This window comes from Lissotriton helveticus, chromosome 7 (genome assembly GCF_964261635.1).
Source record: "Lissotriton helveticus chromosome 7, aLisHel1.1, whole genome shotgun sequence".
Lineage (NCBI taxonomy): Eukaryota > Metazoa > Chordata > Amphibia > Caudata > Salamandridae > Lissotriton > Lissotriton helveticus.
In genome coordinates this window covers 1043141454-1043157790 of record NC_136068.1, presented here as the reverse complement: position 1 = coordinate 1043157790, position 16337 = coordinate 1043141454, and the positions used below count along the sequence as shown (strand labels likewise).

Here is a 16337-nt window from a genome sequence, read left to right as displayed (position 1 = left end):
TCCCACCTTTCACATCAGAACCCAAGGAGATCACCTGCAGTGTCCCCCAGGGCTCATCCCTCAGCCCCATGCTCTTTAATGCATCTATGACCCCGCTGGCCAACATCGTCTAATCCTATGGTCTCAACATAATTTCCTACGCAGGCTGCTATGCAGATGACACCCAACTCATCCTCTCACTCACCGATGACCCCACCGCCACCAGAACCAACTTCCACAGATGCATGACAACGTCACCAACTAGCTGAAGAACAACTGCCTGCAGGTGAACACAGACAAGACAGAAGTACGGACTCCTGGTGGCCATCAGACCTAGGACCTGCGCCCACTCCATCCAAACATGCCAGAAACCTCAGAATCACCATTGACAACAAGCTCACCATGAAATCACAGATCAACGCCTTTTCCTCCCCCTGTTTCCTTACTCTGCGCATGCTACATAAGATATTCAAGTGCCCTTCCCTACACACGAGACGCACCATGACACAAGCCCTCATCACCAGCAGACTGGACTACGGCAACGCCCTCTACGTAGAAATCTCAGCATACCTCCTACAAAGACTTCAGACCAAGAACGCTGCATCCAGACTCATCCTTAGCCTTCCCCGACGAACCTACATCACACCACACCTCAGGAACCTCCACTGGCTCCCCTTACAGAAGAGAATGCCAATTCAACTTGCTAACCCACACACACAAGGCTCTACACAACCAAGGACCCGCCTACATTAACCATCGCCTGAACTTCTACCAACCACCGAGAAGACTATGCTTCGCCTCCCTTTCATTTGCCCATACTCCCTGCATCTACTGAAACAGGAGTGGAGGATGGTCCTTCTCCCACATCACAGCAAAGACCTTGAACAGTCTCCCCAAGCACCTCTGGACCATCACCTCACTTCTGGAATTCCGAAGGGCTACCTAGACCTGGCTGTTTGAATAAGCCTCCAGGACATGCAATCGCCTGGATATCCTACCTGGTGATTAGCCGCACTTTATAAATCGTGTTTGATTGATTAATTGATTGATCACATCATAGCTCATAGGTATGTTGCAGAGGGACAGGCTAGTACACATGTCTGTGGTACACAGACAGTCTAACATTCATCACATCAGACTTCACATGGCTGTAGAGAGGGACAGGCTAATATTCATTGCATCAGAGCCCACGTCTGTGGCAGAAGGACAGGCTAACATTCATCACATCAGGGCTCACATTTCTGTGGTGTGGGATAGGCTAACATTCATCACATCAGGGCTCACATTTCTGTGGTGTGGGATAGGCTAACATTCATCACATCAGGGCTCACATTTCCGTGGTGTGGGACGTGCTAACATTCATCACACCAGGGCTCACATGTCTGTGGTGTGGGACGTGCTAACATTCATCACACCAGGGCTCACATGTCTGTGGTGTGGGACGTGCTAACATTCATCACATCAGGGCTCGCATGTATGTGATACAGGGACAGGATACATTCGTCACATCAGAGCTCACGTCTTTGGCAGAGGGAGAGGCTATATTTCAGCACAAGAGAACTCACATGTCTGTGGTGTGGGACAGGCTCACAATCATCGAATCAAAGCTGACACTTATACGTAGGAGAGTTACAAACCCAAATGTCCAACTTTGGCTTGAAGTGATGTCTCATCTGCCTTGGTCTGGTAAATTGGTGCCACTTCAGTTACTCCTGTTTTAGAGAGAATAGATGACAATATTTAGGAAAGAAAAAGAAATGGAATAACATTTCAAACTACTTTCTGGCAGATAGGTTAAGAAGGATACTTGGTGGATTAGTCTGCTTATTGCTAGTAATGGCAATGAGTGAGTGTAGATGATCCGAACACAGACAGAGCACAGGACGCGGGAGGTGTTTAACGAGAGATCAGTTGTTCTAGTGGAGCCCCAATGCCCTGGCCCGAGGACATGGCCTCGTATTTGGAGCGTATTGGTGATGTGTGGAAGGACATGGGCTACAGACCACTGCATGTTCCCCTCCAGGACTTCCATTACTTAGACTGTTTGGGAGGAATGAGTGAGTGTAGAGCAGTGCAGTCTACCTCTGGGGGAGTAGAGTATGGCAGAGACTCTGAGGGAGGGCGCCTAGGAATATGTAAAGTGTGAGAGGTTGGATGAGTGAGTGTGTGCAGTATGTCTGTTTGAGTGTCACAGAGGAAAGGTAGGCTGTAGGGGTTGTATAAAGCAGCAGACAGGACAAGTTCAAATTAGAAATACAACTGCAGCCCTGTCCCCAGACTCATCAGATCAGAAGAGAGGTATGCTATCTTGCGTGAGAATATCTGAAGCGTGAGAGATCCCTTCTAGAATATGAAGCTGAAGTTTATTAATTTTATAGTCAGCAATATGTTAATTCTAATGCGCCCTGGAAGCCACTACCTGTAGGTCACTTTCCCATGACACACATTGTAAACACAGAATTTACTTTGTCTATTATTAATGTTTAGAGGGAAGTAGACGATAACCCTCCTGCAGGTTTAAACTGCAAGACATAACATTTTCAGATTCATTCAGCTCACTACCAAAATGTTTCCATTTTGCAGACGTAGAAGGTGAACAACGTTAGGGCTTTGGCTCATCATTCCAAAGCGGACATGGAGGTATGCTGCTGAGAAGCCTCCATAAAGCACTATGTGGCATGCTAAAAAGGTTTTAAATATCAAGGGACATATTATCAAGAACGGCGTTAAAAATGATCGCCGGTTTAGCGGTAGAAAACTGCCGGTAAAACGGCGATAATGGACTTGATAATATGCCCTTGAGAATTCCAATAGAAGCCCATGTTCAGGTGTCAACATGGGCTTCTATTAGAATTCTCCAGGGTATATAATTAAGCCCATTATCGTCGCTTTAGCAGCAGTTTTCTGCCGCTAAACCGGCGATACTTTTAACGCCGTTCTTGATAATATGCCCCCAAATTGTGCCACAGCAGGGATAAGTCTGCAGTGCAAGCACATGAGGAGGACACATTCACATTTTCATCAAAGCTTACATGTCTGTTTTAGAGGGACAAGCTAGCGTTCACCACATCACAGCTCATTTGTCTGTGGTGTGGGACTGGCTAACATTCTTCACATCAGATCTCACACTTGTAGAAGGAGAGCTACAAACCTTTATGTCCAACTTTGGCTTGAAGTGATGTCTCGTCTGCCTTCGTCTGGGAAATTGGTGCCACTGCGGTTACTCCTGTTTTAGAGGGAACAGATGACAATATTTATACAAGAAAACGGACACAATTTCGATCTGCTGGCTAAGAGAAAGTGTAAGGACGAAAGTTGATGAATTAGTCTGCTTATTGTTAGTAATGGCGGTGAGTGACTGCTGACAGTCTGAGTGGGAGACAGAGCACAGGACGCAGGACGCACGAGGTGCTTTAAAGAGAGATCAGTCACCCCAGAGAGAGCTCTGAGGTTGGAGGGGGCTTGTTGTAGCTGTCGAAAGGCCAGTCGGTGCGGTGGGAGCACAAGTCACTATACATGTACAAAGTAAAATGATTTATTTGTATGTGATTGCATTCAGCACAAATGTGCCAGCCTTATACAAGGCACTGCCAACAACAGCCTGCACTCCCCTCACAGGCTCTTAAGACTCATGGACATTTGGGACATGACCCCTCCTCTCTCACAAGGGTGTTGGGGACATCGGCCTACTCCATGGACTCTCGTGAATGCCACTTACTGACGGAGATCACTGTTTTTTAATAAATGGCCCATTCCACAGACACATTACTCGAGGGGTTAAAGGGCACCAAGGAAACAACTCCACCCCCAAAGAATTCATGAAGGTTCTAGATAAGTAAGAGCCCCAACCAACAAACACATACATTTTTCACACAGTGAGTACAGAGATCACACAGGGTATCCTCATGCTCGTGAATTAATCATTTGGAGGGTGCACACTGCAAAAAGGACCATTTTCTACAGGAAAGGAAATAGAAATGTGTCTTTGACTGTTGTGATATTCAATTACAGCCTATATTGTGGTGATTGTTGTAGTGTGACTTGGATCTGACGATTATTTGTAACATAGAAGTAGGTGACTACAGGGCGAACCTTAGGCATCTTGCTGACTGAAGAAGAAGGTAGGAGTAGGACAGGAAAGGTGGAAGAGGCTGATGGTGAGATGGAAAGAGAGTGAGAGTGTGTGAGATAGAGGAAAATGGAATGCCACTGTGTGCATATGTTAGTGAGCGAGAGTGTGTGAGGTTAGTAAGAGGTTAACAAGTCTATCAACAAACAGTATGCAGTTCCTTACGGGTAAAGAGAGGAGAATATGTGGTCGGTCAGCAACTAAGGAAACGGACGGGAGATCTGTTCCCTCAGGAACAGGAGCCCCTACACACCCAGATGGGTGTCATGCTTCATCATAGGGCATGCCCCTCATCAGGACAGCGTTGCAAAGCCCGATGGGCACCCACAAGTGGGCTCGTTATCAGAGATCTTTTGTTCCAATGCCATATGTGAAGTGTGGGTGTAGGGTTGCTCGTGTACATTGGTGTACTAAAGTGAATGTGAGTGTGAAGGGGTGTGTTAAAATAGACTAAGTAGTCCTCCCAAATATTTTTGATTAGTGAGTCTACTTATCTATTTAAAAACATTCTGGCTATCAGCAGAGGCAATAATCTCCGATAGCTTAAAGGGTCAACATGTTTCTTGTCGTAGGTTAAGTCCATAATGATCAGTTGGCAAGTCGTCAAGCCCAATTATTTCGAACAACACAGTGGTTGGAATTTGGGGTCATATCAAAGATTATCCAATCACAAAGTAACCTAAATGTGATGCGCCTTTATAGAGTGCTTTCTAAAAAGAAAATACCGGCCTGAAATAGAGTTAAAGCCATAAACAAAGTTGCCTGCGTAATACAGGTAACATATTCTCATTCTTCAGCCGGCATGCGTAATATTGTTCAAAATGCTACTGTCAGTGTTGGTGCTACTAGCACAGTGACAAGCAAAACACATAACAAACAAGTGACACACTCTTGGGTAATGGCAGGCAATTCGATTTCACCCATAGTGTCACAAGAGATTAAAAAAACTCATCCAATTAGGGTAGCACTTCTGCATCTTCGAGTGGGAGCAGAGATAACGCTTTTTTAGCGTGCTAGAATGCAAGTGAAGAGATTAATGACCTACCCAATCTCTGCTGCCTCTGTAGTGGAGGAGCGAGAAAACCGGGTGACTTAAAACCCCCTCGTTGTCAGAAATTCTCAGAGGATTCCATTACACATGCCTGGAAAAGCTAGACTGAGACACAGAAGTAAAAGTATGGGCACCATCTTAAGTCAACATGGAGTCATCAAATGTACTAGTAGATGCCTCCGATCTCTCTGGTAGCGAAAAAATGTAAGTATATTAGGAGAAGTGCCCTAAAAACCCCTGGACCGGCTCTGCATTAGTACTAGCACATGTGGGTCTCGCAATTTCGAACCTGAGCATATGATCAGGCTACCTCCCTGCGCTATGAGTGGGGAGGAGGCGGCGGAAGTGCCTGGTCTCTTAAGGGAAGATGTCTTGAGAATGCGGCATAGAGGAAGGTGCCGATACATGTATGCTTGTCGGCGCAGTCAAGAGCCAATCTCTGGGCGCCATCTCAAAAAGGGAGGCCAATTATGCATTGGTATGGTGAACATTGACACAATATGTATCAGAGTCATACAGTTGTACCCTCAGGGGAAAATGACCCAGTGTGCAATGGGAATATTCTTAACGTGGTTTAGAAAACGTTTTTAAAAATTGAACAATTAGTAGACATAGTGAGGTATCCACTGTTTGGGAGGAGCCTATGAGTATGAATGCTAAACATCATTGTCTCTGGGGGCAATTGATGCTAGTACAAGGGGATATATACAGTGAATGATATCCCTAATAACAGGAATAAAGGGTGCCATGGTCAGATGTGCAAATATTTTAGCTGGAGGTTGGAACTATGGTGACTGTACATCTGCTATGAAAATTGACTAGGCGCGTGCCATATAGTAGACAATAATGATACAGGCAATGTAGGGCAGTAAATAAGTCTAATGTATATCAGAGTGTGCTGCTGGAGATCCATAGGGTAATCCCTGTGTAGTCGTGTGCGGCCATGTCATATGAATGATGGTGCTGTGTGCAAATGCCCTATGTGAACTAAATGTTGTTAGTGTGCATAAAACAGGCAGGACGGCTAAAGCCAGTGATGATGATGTGTATACAGTAGTAGTCGTGCAGTATCCCTGGAGACACTCATAGATAGCATTTTCGCTCCAATAAATGTCGTCGTTCAATCCTCTCACATGAGTGGACACAAAAAAATTCACTTTTGTTCCCCTCTAAACAGGGTGCCTTCGTTCATGCATGAGTGTGCGTCCAGAACATTCCACCGTATGTCATCAGCAGAATGTCCTTCAGTTAGAAAATGTGTGCACATTTTGGTACTTATTCTCTCACAACGGATGCTGCTGTGGTGTTCCATGATGCATGTTTTGACCTGGATACTGGTCATCCGAATATATTGTTGGTTGCAGGAACATGTCACCGTATACATGCAGTTTCTAGTGTTGCTGTTTGTGTGTTTTTTTGTACCCAAGTGAAGGTACTTGTCTGTCTAACCTCTTTGGTAGCTGTAGTAAAGGCAAAGACTGCGCATGAACCACAAGGGACATGGCCTCTCACTGGGGGTAGATCCCACAGACATCTTTGTTCAGCTCTGAAGAATGTGCGTGGCCTAGAATGTACAAGCATGTCTTTTGGATTGGAGGTTGCCTGCTTGTAGAATCCCCCAGTGTTTCCTGATAATTTTTCGTAATTTATTGGAATCAGGGTTGAATGTAGTTACACGAGTCAGTATGTCTTCTTATGTCATTGTGCCTAATTCCAATAGGGCGTCCCTGTTGTTATTCCTAGTACATTTTCTGGCAGTTCTGACACACTGTGGAGGATAGTCTCATGCCATCTGATTGTCGGATAGCAATTGTGCCTGTGTGTGTTGTCTTGTATGGTACTACAATTGTGACGCAATCGTAAAAATATCCGTAGGTGAGTTTATCCCTAAGTGCTTGAGGGTGATGACTGCTATATAAAAGAAGACTGTTACAGTCAGTTGTTTTTTTAATGTGGAAGTTTGTGGTCTAGCCCCCCTCCCCCAAATCAGGCAAATCACGAGGTCTAGGAAAGGGAGATTTTCATCAAATAATATTACTGGAAAAATGTAGGTAGGGATTCAAGGTGTTGATCCATTTGCAAAAATCATGGCATGTAGTCCTGTCTCCTTTCCAGAAGAGGAGGATGTCATCATTGTATCTGCTCCAGAGGAATATGTTGGTATTGTAGAGGTTCGACTCATGAAAGAACGTGCAGCCATATAGAGACATGCAACTACCCATAGAAGTGCCCTGGGTTTTGTGCTAACATTGGTTGTCATATTGGAAAATGGTCTGTGTCTGGGCGAGTTTGTGATAGAGTAAGAGGTTAAAAACATTTTTATCTCTAGCAGTGTCTGCTGTCAGAAAACAGCAAATTGCCTCTGCCTGATCCATACATTTACTTAAAGGCCCCCCTTACTCTAGAGATGGTGGGAGTTAGAGCTGGGAATAATAGGCGCACTCCCCTCTTTTTCTCTAGTTGCTCGGGATGGCAGAGGCGACAGGCCTCATGGATGAGTGCTCCTCAGGATGCTGAAGATCATGCCCTGGCTCTCACCTTCATTAAGGTGGCCCGGGCTAGGCTACCAGAGTTCAGGACTTAGCCCGAAGTTGTCTACCCGGCTGCTCCAGTGAAGCCCCAATGTCTAGGCCCGAGGACTACATTTGGAGTGTACTTGTGACGTGTGGAAGAACAAAGGGTACAGACCGCTGCCAGTTCCACCTTTGGACTTCAAGGGGAGAATGAGTCAGTTTAGCGAAGTGGAGTGTGTTTGTGGGAGAGTAGAATATGATAGGGTCCCCTGAGGGAGGGAGTACAGGAATATGCAAAGTGTGGGAGGATGGATGAGTGAGCGTGTGCCGTCTGTCTGTTTGAGTGTAATAGACGAAAGTGGGCAAGAGAGGCTGTAGAAAGTAGCAGACAGGACCAGTTCAAATTAAAAATGCATCTGCAGCACTGTTCCCAGACTCACCAGATCAGAAGAGAGGTATGCTATCCTGTGTGAACATCTCTGAAGCTTGAGAGATGCCTTCTAGTATATGAAGCTAAAGTTTATTGATTTTATAGTCAGCGATATGTTCATTCTAATGTGCCCTGGAAGCCACTACCTGTAGGTCACTTCCAAGACACACATTTTAAACATAGAATTTACTGCGCGTATTAATAATATTTAAAGGAAAGTGGGCACCAACCCTCCTGAAGGTTTTTTTCTATGTGACATAATATTTTCAGATTCATGCAGTCCACCACGAACACTTTTGCAGGCCTAAAAGGTAAGTGGCACTAGGGTACAAGCATGGTACTGAGAAGCATCCATAAAGCACTATGTGGCATGCTAAAAAAGTTACAAATGTCTATATTGTGCTACAGCAGGGGGGCGTCAGCAGTGCAGCCACGTGAGAGGGGCAGGCTAACATTCGTCACATCAGGGCTCACGTCTGTGGTAGGGGCACAGGATAACATTCATCCGAGTTCACAAGTCTGTGTCAGAGGGACAAGCTGTCTGAGGTACAAAGACATGCTAACTTTAATCACATCATAGCTCATAAGTCTGTGGTACAGGGACAGGCTAGCTCACATGTCTGTGGTACACAGACATGCTAACATTCATCACATCAGACCTCACATGCCTACAGTGAGGGACAGGCTAAAATTCAACCCATCAGAACTCATGTCTGTGGCAGAAGGACAGGCTAGCATTCATTACATTAGGGCTCACGTCTATGGTAGAGGGACAGGCTAACATTCATCACATTAGGACTCACATCTGTGGTAGAGGCACGGGATAACTTTCATCAGAGTTCACAAGTCTGTGTCAGAGGGACAGGCTGTCTTAGGTACAAAGAGAGGCTAACTTTAATCACATCATAGCTCATAAGTCTGTGGTACAGGGACAGGCTAGCTCATACGTCTGTGGCACACAGACATGCTAACATTCATCACATCAGATCTCACATGCCTACAGTGAGGGACAGGCTAAAATTCAACTCATCAGAACTCATGTCTGTGGCAGAAGGACAGGCTAACATTCATCACCTCAGACCTCACATGCCTATAGTGAGTGACAGGCTACATTTCAGCACATGAGAACTCACATGTCTGTGGTGTGGGACAGGCCAACATTTATCACATCAGAGCTCACACGTGATAGCTTAGGACTCACATGGAACATTTGCAAGCAACTGGATGGCAGTGTCACCCACATCGAAAACTCACTCCTGACATCTGAGACACAATCAGTGACAAACCCTGAGCGTGTCCAGCGTCTGGCGGTGGCACGCTCTGAGCATAGCTCACTGTTAGAACGCCTGCGATGTTTTAACTACACTGCACACTCAGCGTGTACCAATGCCACCTCAGATCATGCAGGTCAGTTACTGTTGTGTTTGATACGATAGGAGCAACCCCGGCATCATATATTTTCACTGTGCTCTCACACTGAACAGCTTCTCCACACTCAACATGAAACCCATGCTGAGCTCACGCGTCACTACTCCTCCCTATGCCAGTCGACCCTGGCAATCGAATCCGACCACCATGGCGCCTTTTTTGCCACGATAGGACTCCCTATCTTTACCCCAGAACAAGGGGGGGAGCTTGAAGAGACAATTATACAATTGGAGATTTGTGAGGCCATTAGGGCCCTAACGACGGCAGGGCTCCAGGGCGCATGGCCTCCTGGCTGAATTTTATAAACGCTTACACTGCAACGTTTACCCCCTTACATAATTTGTATAATGAGGTGTGTGCAGCAGCCAGCCTCTCTGCATCGTTATGCGAAGCCCTGCCAAAAGCACACAGAGACCCTACTGCCCTGGGATCCCATCATCCCTTAGTACTACTAAAACTGACTACAAAATACTGTCTAAGGACTGACTCCACTTGCCCTGTCTCTGGTAGACTCGGACTAGAATGGGTATGTCCCGGCCCGCAGCACTTCACTAAATCTGTGATGCTTCTTCCGCATCTCCAAATACTCAGCTATTAGGTGGCCACACTCTGGGTGCCTGATACTAGACTTAGAGAAGGCCTTTGATTCTTTGGATAGGGAATTTCTTTGTGTGGCATTATCTCGCTATGGCATCAGAGATCGTTTCCTCTGAATGATCTGGCTATTCCACACTGTGCCAGCGGCTAGAGTGAAGATGGGCTCATATCTCTCAGACCTCATTGTAATATGCAGAGGCAGCCGGAAGACCTGCCAGCTATCTCCGTTGCTCTTCTCTCCGGCTGTAGAGCCATTAGCAGCTGTCATTCGAACACATGGCCCAGAATGGGGCATTCCGTGGGGAGATGGGATATACACAATATCAGTGTATGCTGCCAATCTCCTCCTGCACCTCTGAGACATTCGGATGGACTCTACCACGCTAGCTCAGACACTTAGCAACTTCCCTGACCTCTCTGGCTTAAGGGTCAACTGAGCCAAGTCATGTCTGTTCCCCTTTAACGCGGATTCCCTGCCCCCACTTAAACACTCAGTGGCGTTCCCATCACGTGGCAACCATCCTTGTTTAGGTACCTGGGGATTGGGATCTATCATCAGCCAGCAGAACTGTTGGAAGGTTATCTCTGAAGAGCTGTAACGGCAGTTAGATCCCGGATGATGTTCTGGCACTCGCTCCCCCTCTCAGTCATGGGACAAGTTGCGCTTCTTAAGATGGTGGTTTTGCCTCGCCTATTGTACTACTTCACCAACCTACCCCGCTACAATGCACCCCCCATATTTCGTAAATTTGAGAGTGTCATGAGGGAATTCATCTGGAATAAAACCTGTTGTAAAGTGGCTCTCACAAAGCTGTACTTACCCATCGACCAAGGAGGACTGGCAGTCCCCAACATGGAACAATATTATCTCACCTCTCAGCTACAATCAGATTGAAGGAGGGGAGGCAACTATCTGACACTGCCACCTTTTCACCAGCCTGGGCGCTTACAGCACTACTCCGACTGTTCCACCCCTGTTCTCATGAGAGGCCACCGGATACATTGCTCCTGAGGGTCACACACTGTTGCTAATGGCGAAGCCTATAAATTATGTGTGCCACTGGTCCATATGCAGTGGCACTGCCGCTACTGGGCACACAAGAGGCCAGGTCACCACTACGCTTGCAGAACTCACCACTTGGCAGACGGCAGGCATGCAGACATTAGTTGATCTCTACCAAGATGATGCGTTGGTAGAAGAGAAGGGCCTACCCCCGGGTCAATTCTTACTTCATGCCTCCCTGATAAGGGAGCTGGGCAACAAATGGGGAGAGATGGCGGAGGAACGACAGACACACCGACTCGCCAATAACTACACGACATGGGGTTGGGGAGACAACTCACAAAATGATTTGCAGCCTCATTACACCTAGACACAGCTGTGTCGCTCCTGCCACTGAGACGGTGATGGGACGCAGATCTGGCCTGCCCCTGCACTGACAAGGATTTGGCTACGATTCTAGAAAGCCCATTCTGAATCCCCCACATCACCCGCTTTCACCTCATCCAGCAATACGATACCCAGAGGGCGCACCTTACTCCTGCCAAAATAAATAGATACTTCCGCCTCACAGATGCCCTACCCCAGATGTCACACACTACATGCTGATCTCCTGCACATGTTATGGGCCTGCCCACTCCTCATCCATTACTGGCAGGGAGTCATGACTAAGTAATTCTACTGCACGGGCAGTGCACTGGTGCACACATGGGAGGTATGCATTTTAGGGCTTTTCCGTAACAGTAAACATCACAGGGTGATCACTCATTTTATAGACGTGGGAATGCTGATTGCCAAACGACTGATCACGAGGAGATGGAAAGTGCAGACACCTCCTTATCTGATAGCCTGGAGGCAATCAATGCTGACATGGACCAAGGCAGAGAGCATCGCACTGTGCACGGAAGACACCGTGGGACTTGGTAAGACCCCTATAGCCACCTACCGGGACAGAGTCCTGCAAGACTTCCACAACAGGCTACACCTAGCACACAATGACCCAGAACACACAAAGCAACAAGTGGGGGGAGGCAAAGAGAGTGGGCACACAGCACAATAGCAAACACGAGAGAGGGTAGCTAACATCAGCATGCACGCCTCTCACTCCACCCACGATCTGATACAATAGCTGCTTAGTAAAGTGTATGTTGTTGATATAGTTGGCGGGATGGAGGGAAGGGCAGGGAAGGGGTGATCTCGCAGATGGGCTATGTTACCCTTTTAGATCATAGTTGTCCCTACCTTTTCCCCTCTGCCTCCAGTTATTGCTGACACTGTTCAAGGAAGACTCGTTAACACAACTAGATCCCAGACTGCCTAAAAGAAGTGCAGGTAACGCCCATTTTAAAACAAAATGAATGCATACAGGGCTGATCTTAATAACTTCCTCCCTATCGCGAACATCCCCACCCTGGTGAAACTTCTTGAAAAGTGCGTGCATTTGTAACTCTGCTTCCACATTGAGAAATTCCAACTTTTAGATCATCATTCAGGCTTTCGGAGAGATCACAGCATGGAATTGGCACGCATTCACATTATGGATGACATTTTAAAAATGCTAGACTAAAATGAATCATTCCTCTTGATTCTCCTTTACCTATCATCATTCTCTGACATTGTTAATCACTCTCCATTCTAGAACACAGGATCGGCCTTTCAGGGCCAGTACTTCAATGGTTTACATCTTTCCTCCACAACAGATCCCAACGGCTGAAGGTGAACCAAGTAGTATCTCAGCCCTCTACCGTTGCTTTGGGGGTTCCTCAAGAGTCCGCCCTCTCACCCATACTCTTCAACTTATTCTTGGAACTTCTAGCTAATGCTCTGAACTCCGTAAACATTCTTTTCCACATGTATGCGGATGACACCCAACTATATCTGAAAATCACATCCCCAGAAGACTTCATCTCACTCAACTCTACTTTGACAAACACTCAAAACTGGCTCACTGAGAACCATCTCATGCTCAACACCTCCAAAACGGAATTCCTCCTCATCGCTCCCCCTAATCACACTCCCAAAATCGACCTCTGGTTGAAACAGCTTACTCCTTTCAACTGCTTTCCCTTCAACATTGATTCGGCTAAATCACCTGGAGTCACTCTAGACATGCACTTGAACATGCAGAAGCATATCAGCAATGCAACCAAGGGAGCTAAACATCAGATGAGCACACTAAGGAAACCATTCCTTCCTCCTGAAGACTTTAAGCTGGCAGTACAGGCTCTTGTTCTGCCTAGGCTTGATTACGGTAGATCCACGTTATGTGGTCTTCTCAAACATAGCTTGGCCCCACGCTTCCATCAATGCCGCAGCCAGATGATAACTGGTACAAAACTAAATGATCACATTTCCCCAGCCCTAAAAACTCCAAACTGTCTGCCACATGCAGCAAAAATACAGCTAAAGATTGCCTGCATGACTCACAAAGCCCTATATTTCAAGACCCCCATTTATCTGGCTCAAATGCTTGAATATCAGGGGGTTGCAGGCAGTAACGAAGTGCAAGTTCACTGCCTTTGAAACCACCACAGATCTTCCACAAAAAGAGAATGAGTCAAAGAGCTTTCTCAGTCATTGCCCCGAAGATCTGGAACTCTCTCCCACCAGAAGTCCATCGAATCTCATCCACTGATTCTTTCAAAAAGGAAATGAAAGAAATCCTAATGAACAAGTTTCTGCCATAAAAAATGACTTAGCTCTACTGTTTACTAACCTACCCTCTATTTGGAGGCTCTGTTTGATTACTACATAATTGTACATCTGGGAATCTCAGTTTAAGCTTGCTAGGCACACTTATCTTACAAATGTCTTTTTTTTCTCTCCTACTACTGTATCCTACCTTCCCTTAATGTGAAGAGCTCTGATACCCTCTTGAGTCTTGTTAGTGCTATACAAACTTTATAAATAAATAGATAGAACTCCTGCAGTAAAACACAAGGCAGAGCTCCTAAATGGCCCTCCCAGACTGGGGGACATGTAACCTGCCAATGTGCACAGAGGGTAATAGTGCAACGAGAGTATGTACAAATGTTTCTAACGAAGCACGTAACACATGACCATATTGAGAGTTATTTTCCATGATAACAGGTCACTGTACAATTCAGGCAATTGAGCTTAACTGATCAGATATTGCAATTCGCATTGACATGTCAACTCTTTTGCTATGTTAAGGTTTGTAAAATGAATATATAAATAAAAAAACTGATTTAAACAAAAACAAACAATCAGAGATAAAACGTGTTTGCAGGAGAGCTACAAACCATTATGTCCAACTTTGGCTTGAAGTGATGTCTCTTCTGCCTTTGTCTGGGAAATTGATGCCACTGTGGTCACTCCTGTTCTAGAAAGAATAGTTTATGTTTAAACAAGAAATGGAATAATATTTCAATCTGTTGGCTAGTAGACAGTTTAAGGAAGAAACTTGGTGGATCAGTCTGCATATTGTTAGTAATGGCGGCAAGTGGCTGAATAGTCCGAGCAGAGACAGAGCCCAGGATGCAGGAGGTGCTTTAACGAGACACCAGTTGTTCTAGTGGAGCCCCAATGTCTGGGCCCGATGACATGGCCTCGTATTTGGAATGTATTGGTGATGTGTGGAAGGGCATGGGCTACAGTCCCCAGCCCATTCTTTTGATGGTAGACACTAAGGAAGAACAACACTGGAAATGCATCAGTGGCAAGGGAAGAGTCTGAGGCCCGACCACCCCTGTGCGGTAGATGTATCCTGCTTCTGGTTTCCGATTAGTTTCCTAGGAATCAGAATTGGGTGCTGGGGCAAAGAAGCAGCGCGGAGCTCAGGGCTCTGTCAGGGCCATGTCAGCTCGATCAACGTGAAGCGCGGAGCTCAGGGCTCTGTCAGGGCCATGTCAGCTCGATCAACGTGAACCCCAGTCAGGCAGGCAGAGGCAAAGGCGAGTGGTAGTGGCAGCCCTGAGCCCAGCTGGTGGAACCCGCTAGTCACCTCTCCCCAGCCTCTAATCCCTGCCCTAATTGGCCAGTGTCTCGGCCGGCCGGCTGGTTCCCGATGCCATGGGGGTGCCTTAGTGGGCATAGAAAGTGGCTCTCTTGGTGGGTGACACGGGGAAAACGATAGAAGGAAAAACTCACACAGGCCTTGTCGCCTGTAAAGGCCAGCTGGAGCAACCCCCCCAAAAGTGAAGGTCAAAGGTGTTATAGTGCATCCAAGGATGGCCAGAAGAAGATTACTTCCCCAATGTCTATGTGTGTCAGTGGTATCCAAAGGGAAAAAGCTATATGGCCCCCACGCTGGAAAGCCATTCAGTCAGGCCCCCATGGCCCCTCTCCCTCAAAATTCAATAGTGGTGGCCAAAAACTTCAACTACACTCACTCATCCATGGCCCCAATGCCAGTGCACTTCAGCCAAGCTTGAGAAGCGGTAGCCCCCATCACCAAAAAGACAAATGCCCTAATGCTGCAAGTGGGACAGGACATCTCACTTGTCATTAGTGATAGAGAATCACTCTGGGGTCCAAAGCCTGCCAACAACAAAAGGGCGCCAAAACCCTGTAAACGAACACCCCATGCTGACAAGTACCAGGCAAACATTAAAGGTCAATACATCGAGAATGATGAGATTCTCAGTATTTTGCATCCAGTTAACCTGTCATATCATGATTGCAGCCAGATTTCTACTCCAACCTGCTCACAAGATAAAGAGGGTCCATGTGAAAGATCTACCACTAACTTCCAGGGTCCAGAAAAGAACCCCGTCATCAGCCCTGCATTATCCAACACTTTGGGCCTGTCAAATTCAAAACTACTCTTCGCAGACCATGAGCTTTGCAGGAACAAAGATAAGGACAAAATGTACTTTATAATGTGGGATGCAATGGATGAAGTTCTCACAACAATAGGCCAAGCATCATTAATGCATGTGGACAAGTCAGACATACAAATAAATATCCTGCTGTCGCTGGCCACGCATGTTATGAACATCGGCACACGGATAGACAACCTCAGTGCCTTAATTACTAACGTCCAACAGTCTACTGACAAGCCATTGATCCGTTGTTATTGTTCCTACCTACTAGGGAAGATCTCTGCACTCCCTGAAATTATGTTCGAACTGGTTCAAGAATGCAAAGCAATAGCCAAGCCTAACCCACCTTAATAGATTTTGCTTCAAGACAAGTCAGCATTATGGAGACACCGTGTAAGTCAGATGGAGACATTTTTAACAAGGTCC

At 46.4% G+C, this 16337-nt stretch overlaps 1 protein-coding gene across 5 annotated transcripts in view; it reads right to left on the bottom strand.

Annotated features, from left to right (window-relative positions):
* Positions 1 to 16337, bottom strand: part of LOC144769674 (uncharacterized) — a 202481-nt gene that overhangs the window by 115096 nt on the left and 71048 nt on the right. For 4 of the 5 annotated variants that reach the window (XM_078653864.1, XM_078653866.1, XM_078653867.1 and 1 more), the window contains 3 exons: positions 14391 to 14465; positions 3131 to 3205; positions 1617 to 1691 (listed from right to left, as the gene is read on the bottom strand). In XM_078653864.1, coding sequence (XP_078509990.1) covers positions 1617 to 1691; positions 3131 to 3205; positions 14391 to 14465 — 225 coding nt within the window. The remainder of the gene's footprint in view (positions 1 to 1616; positions 1692 to 3130; positions 3206 to 14390; positions 14466 to 16337) is intronic. The other variant, XM_078653865.1, reaches the window with a different exon arrangement.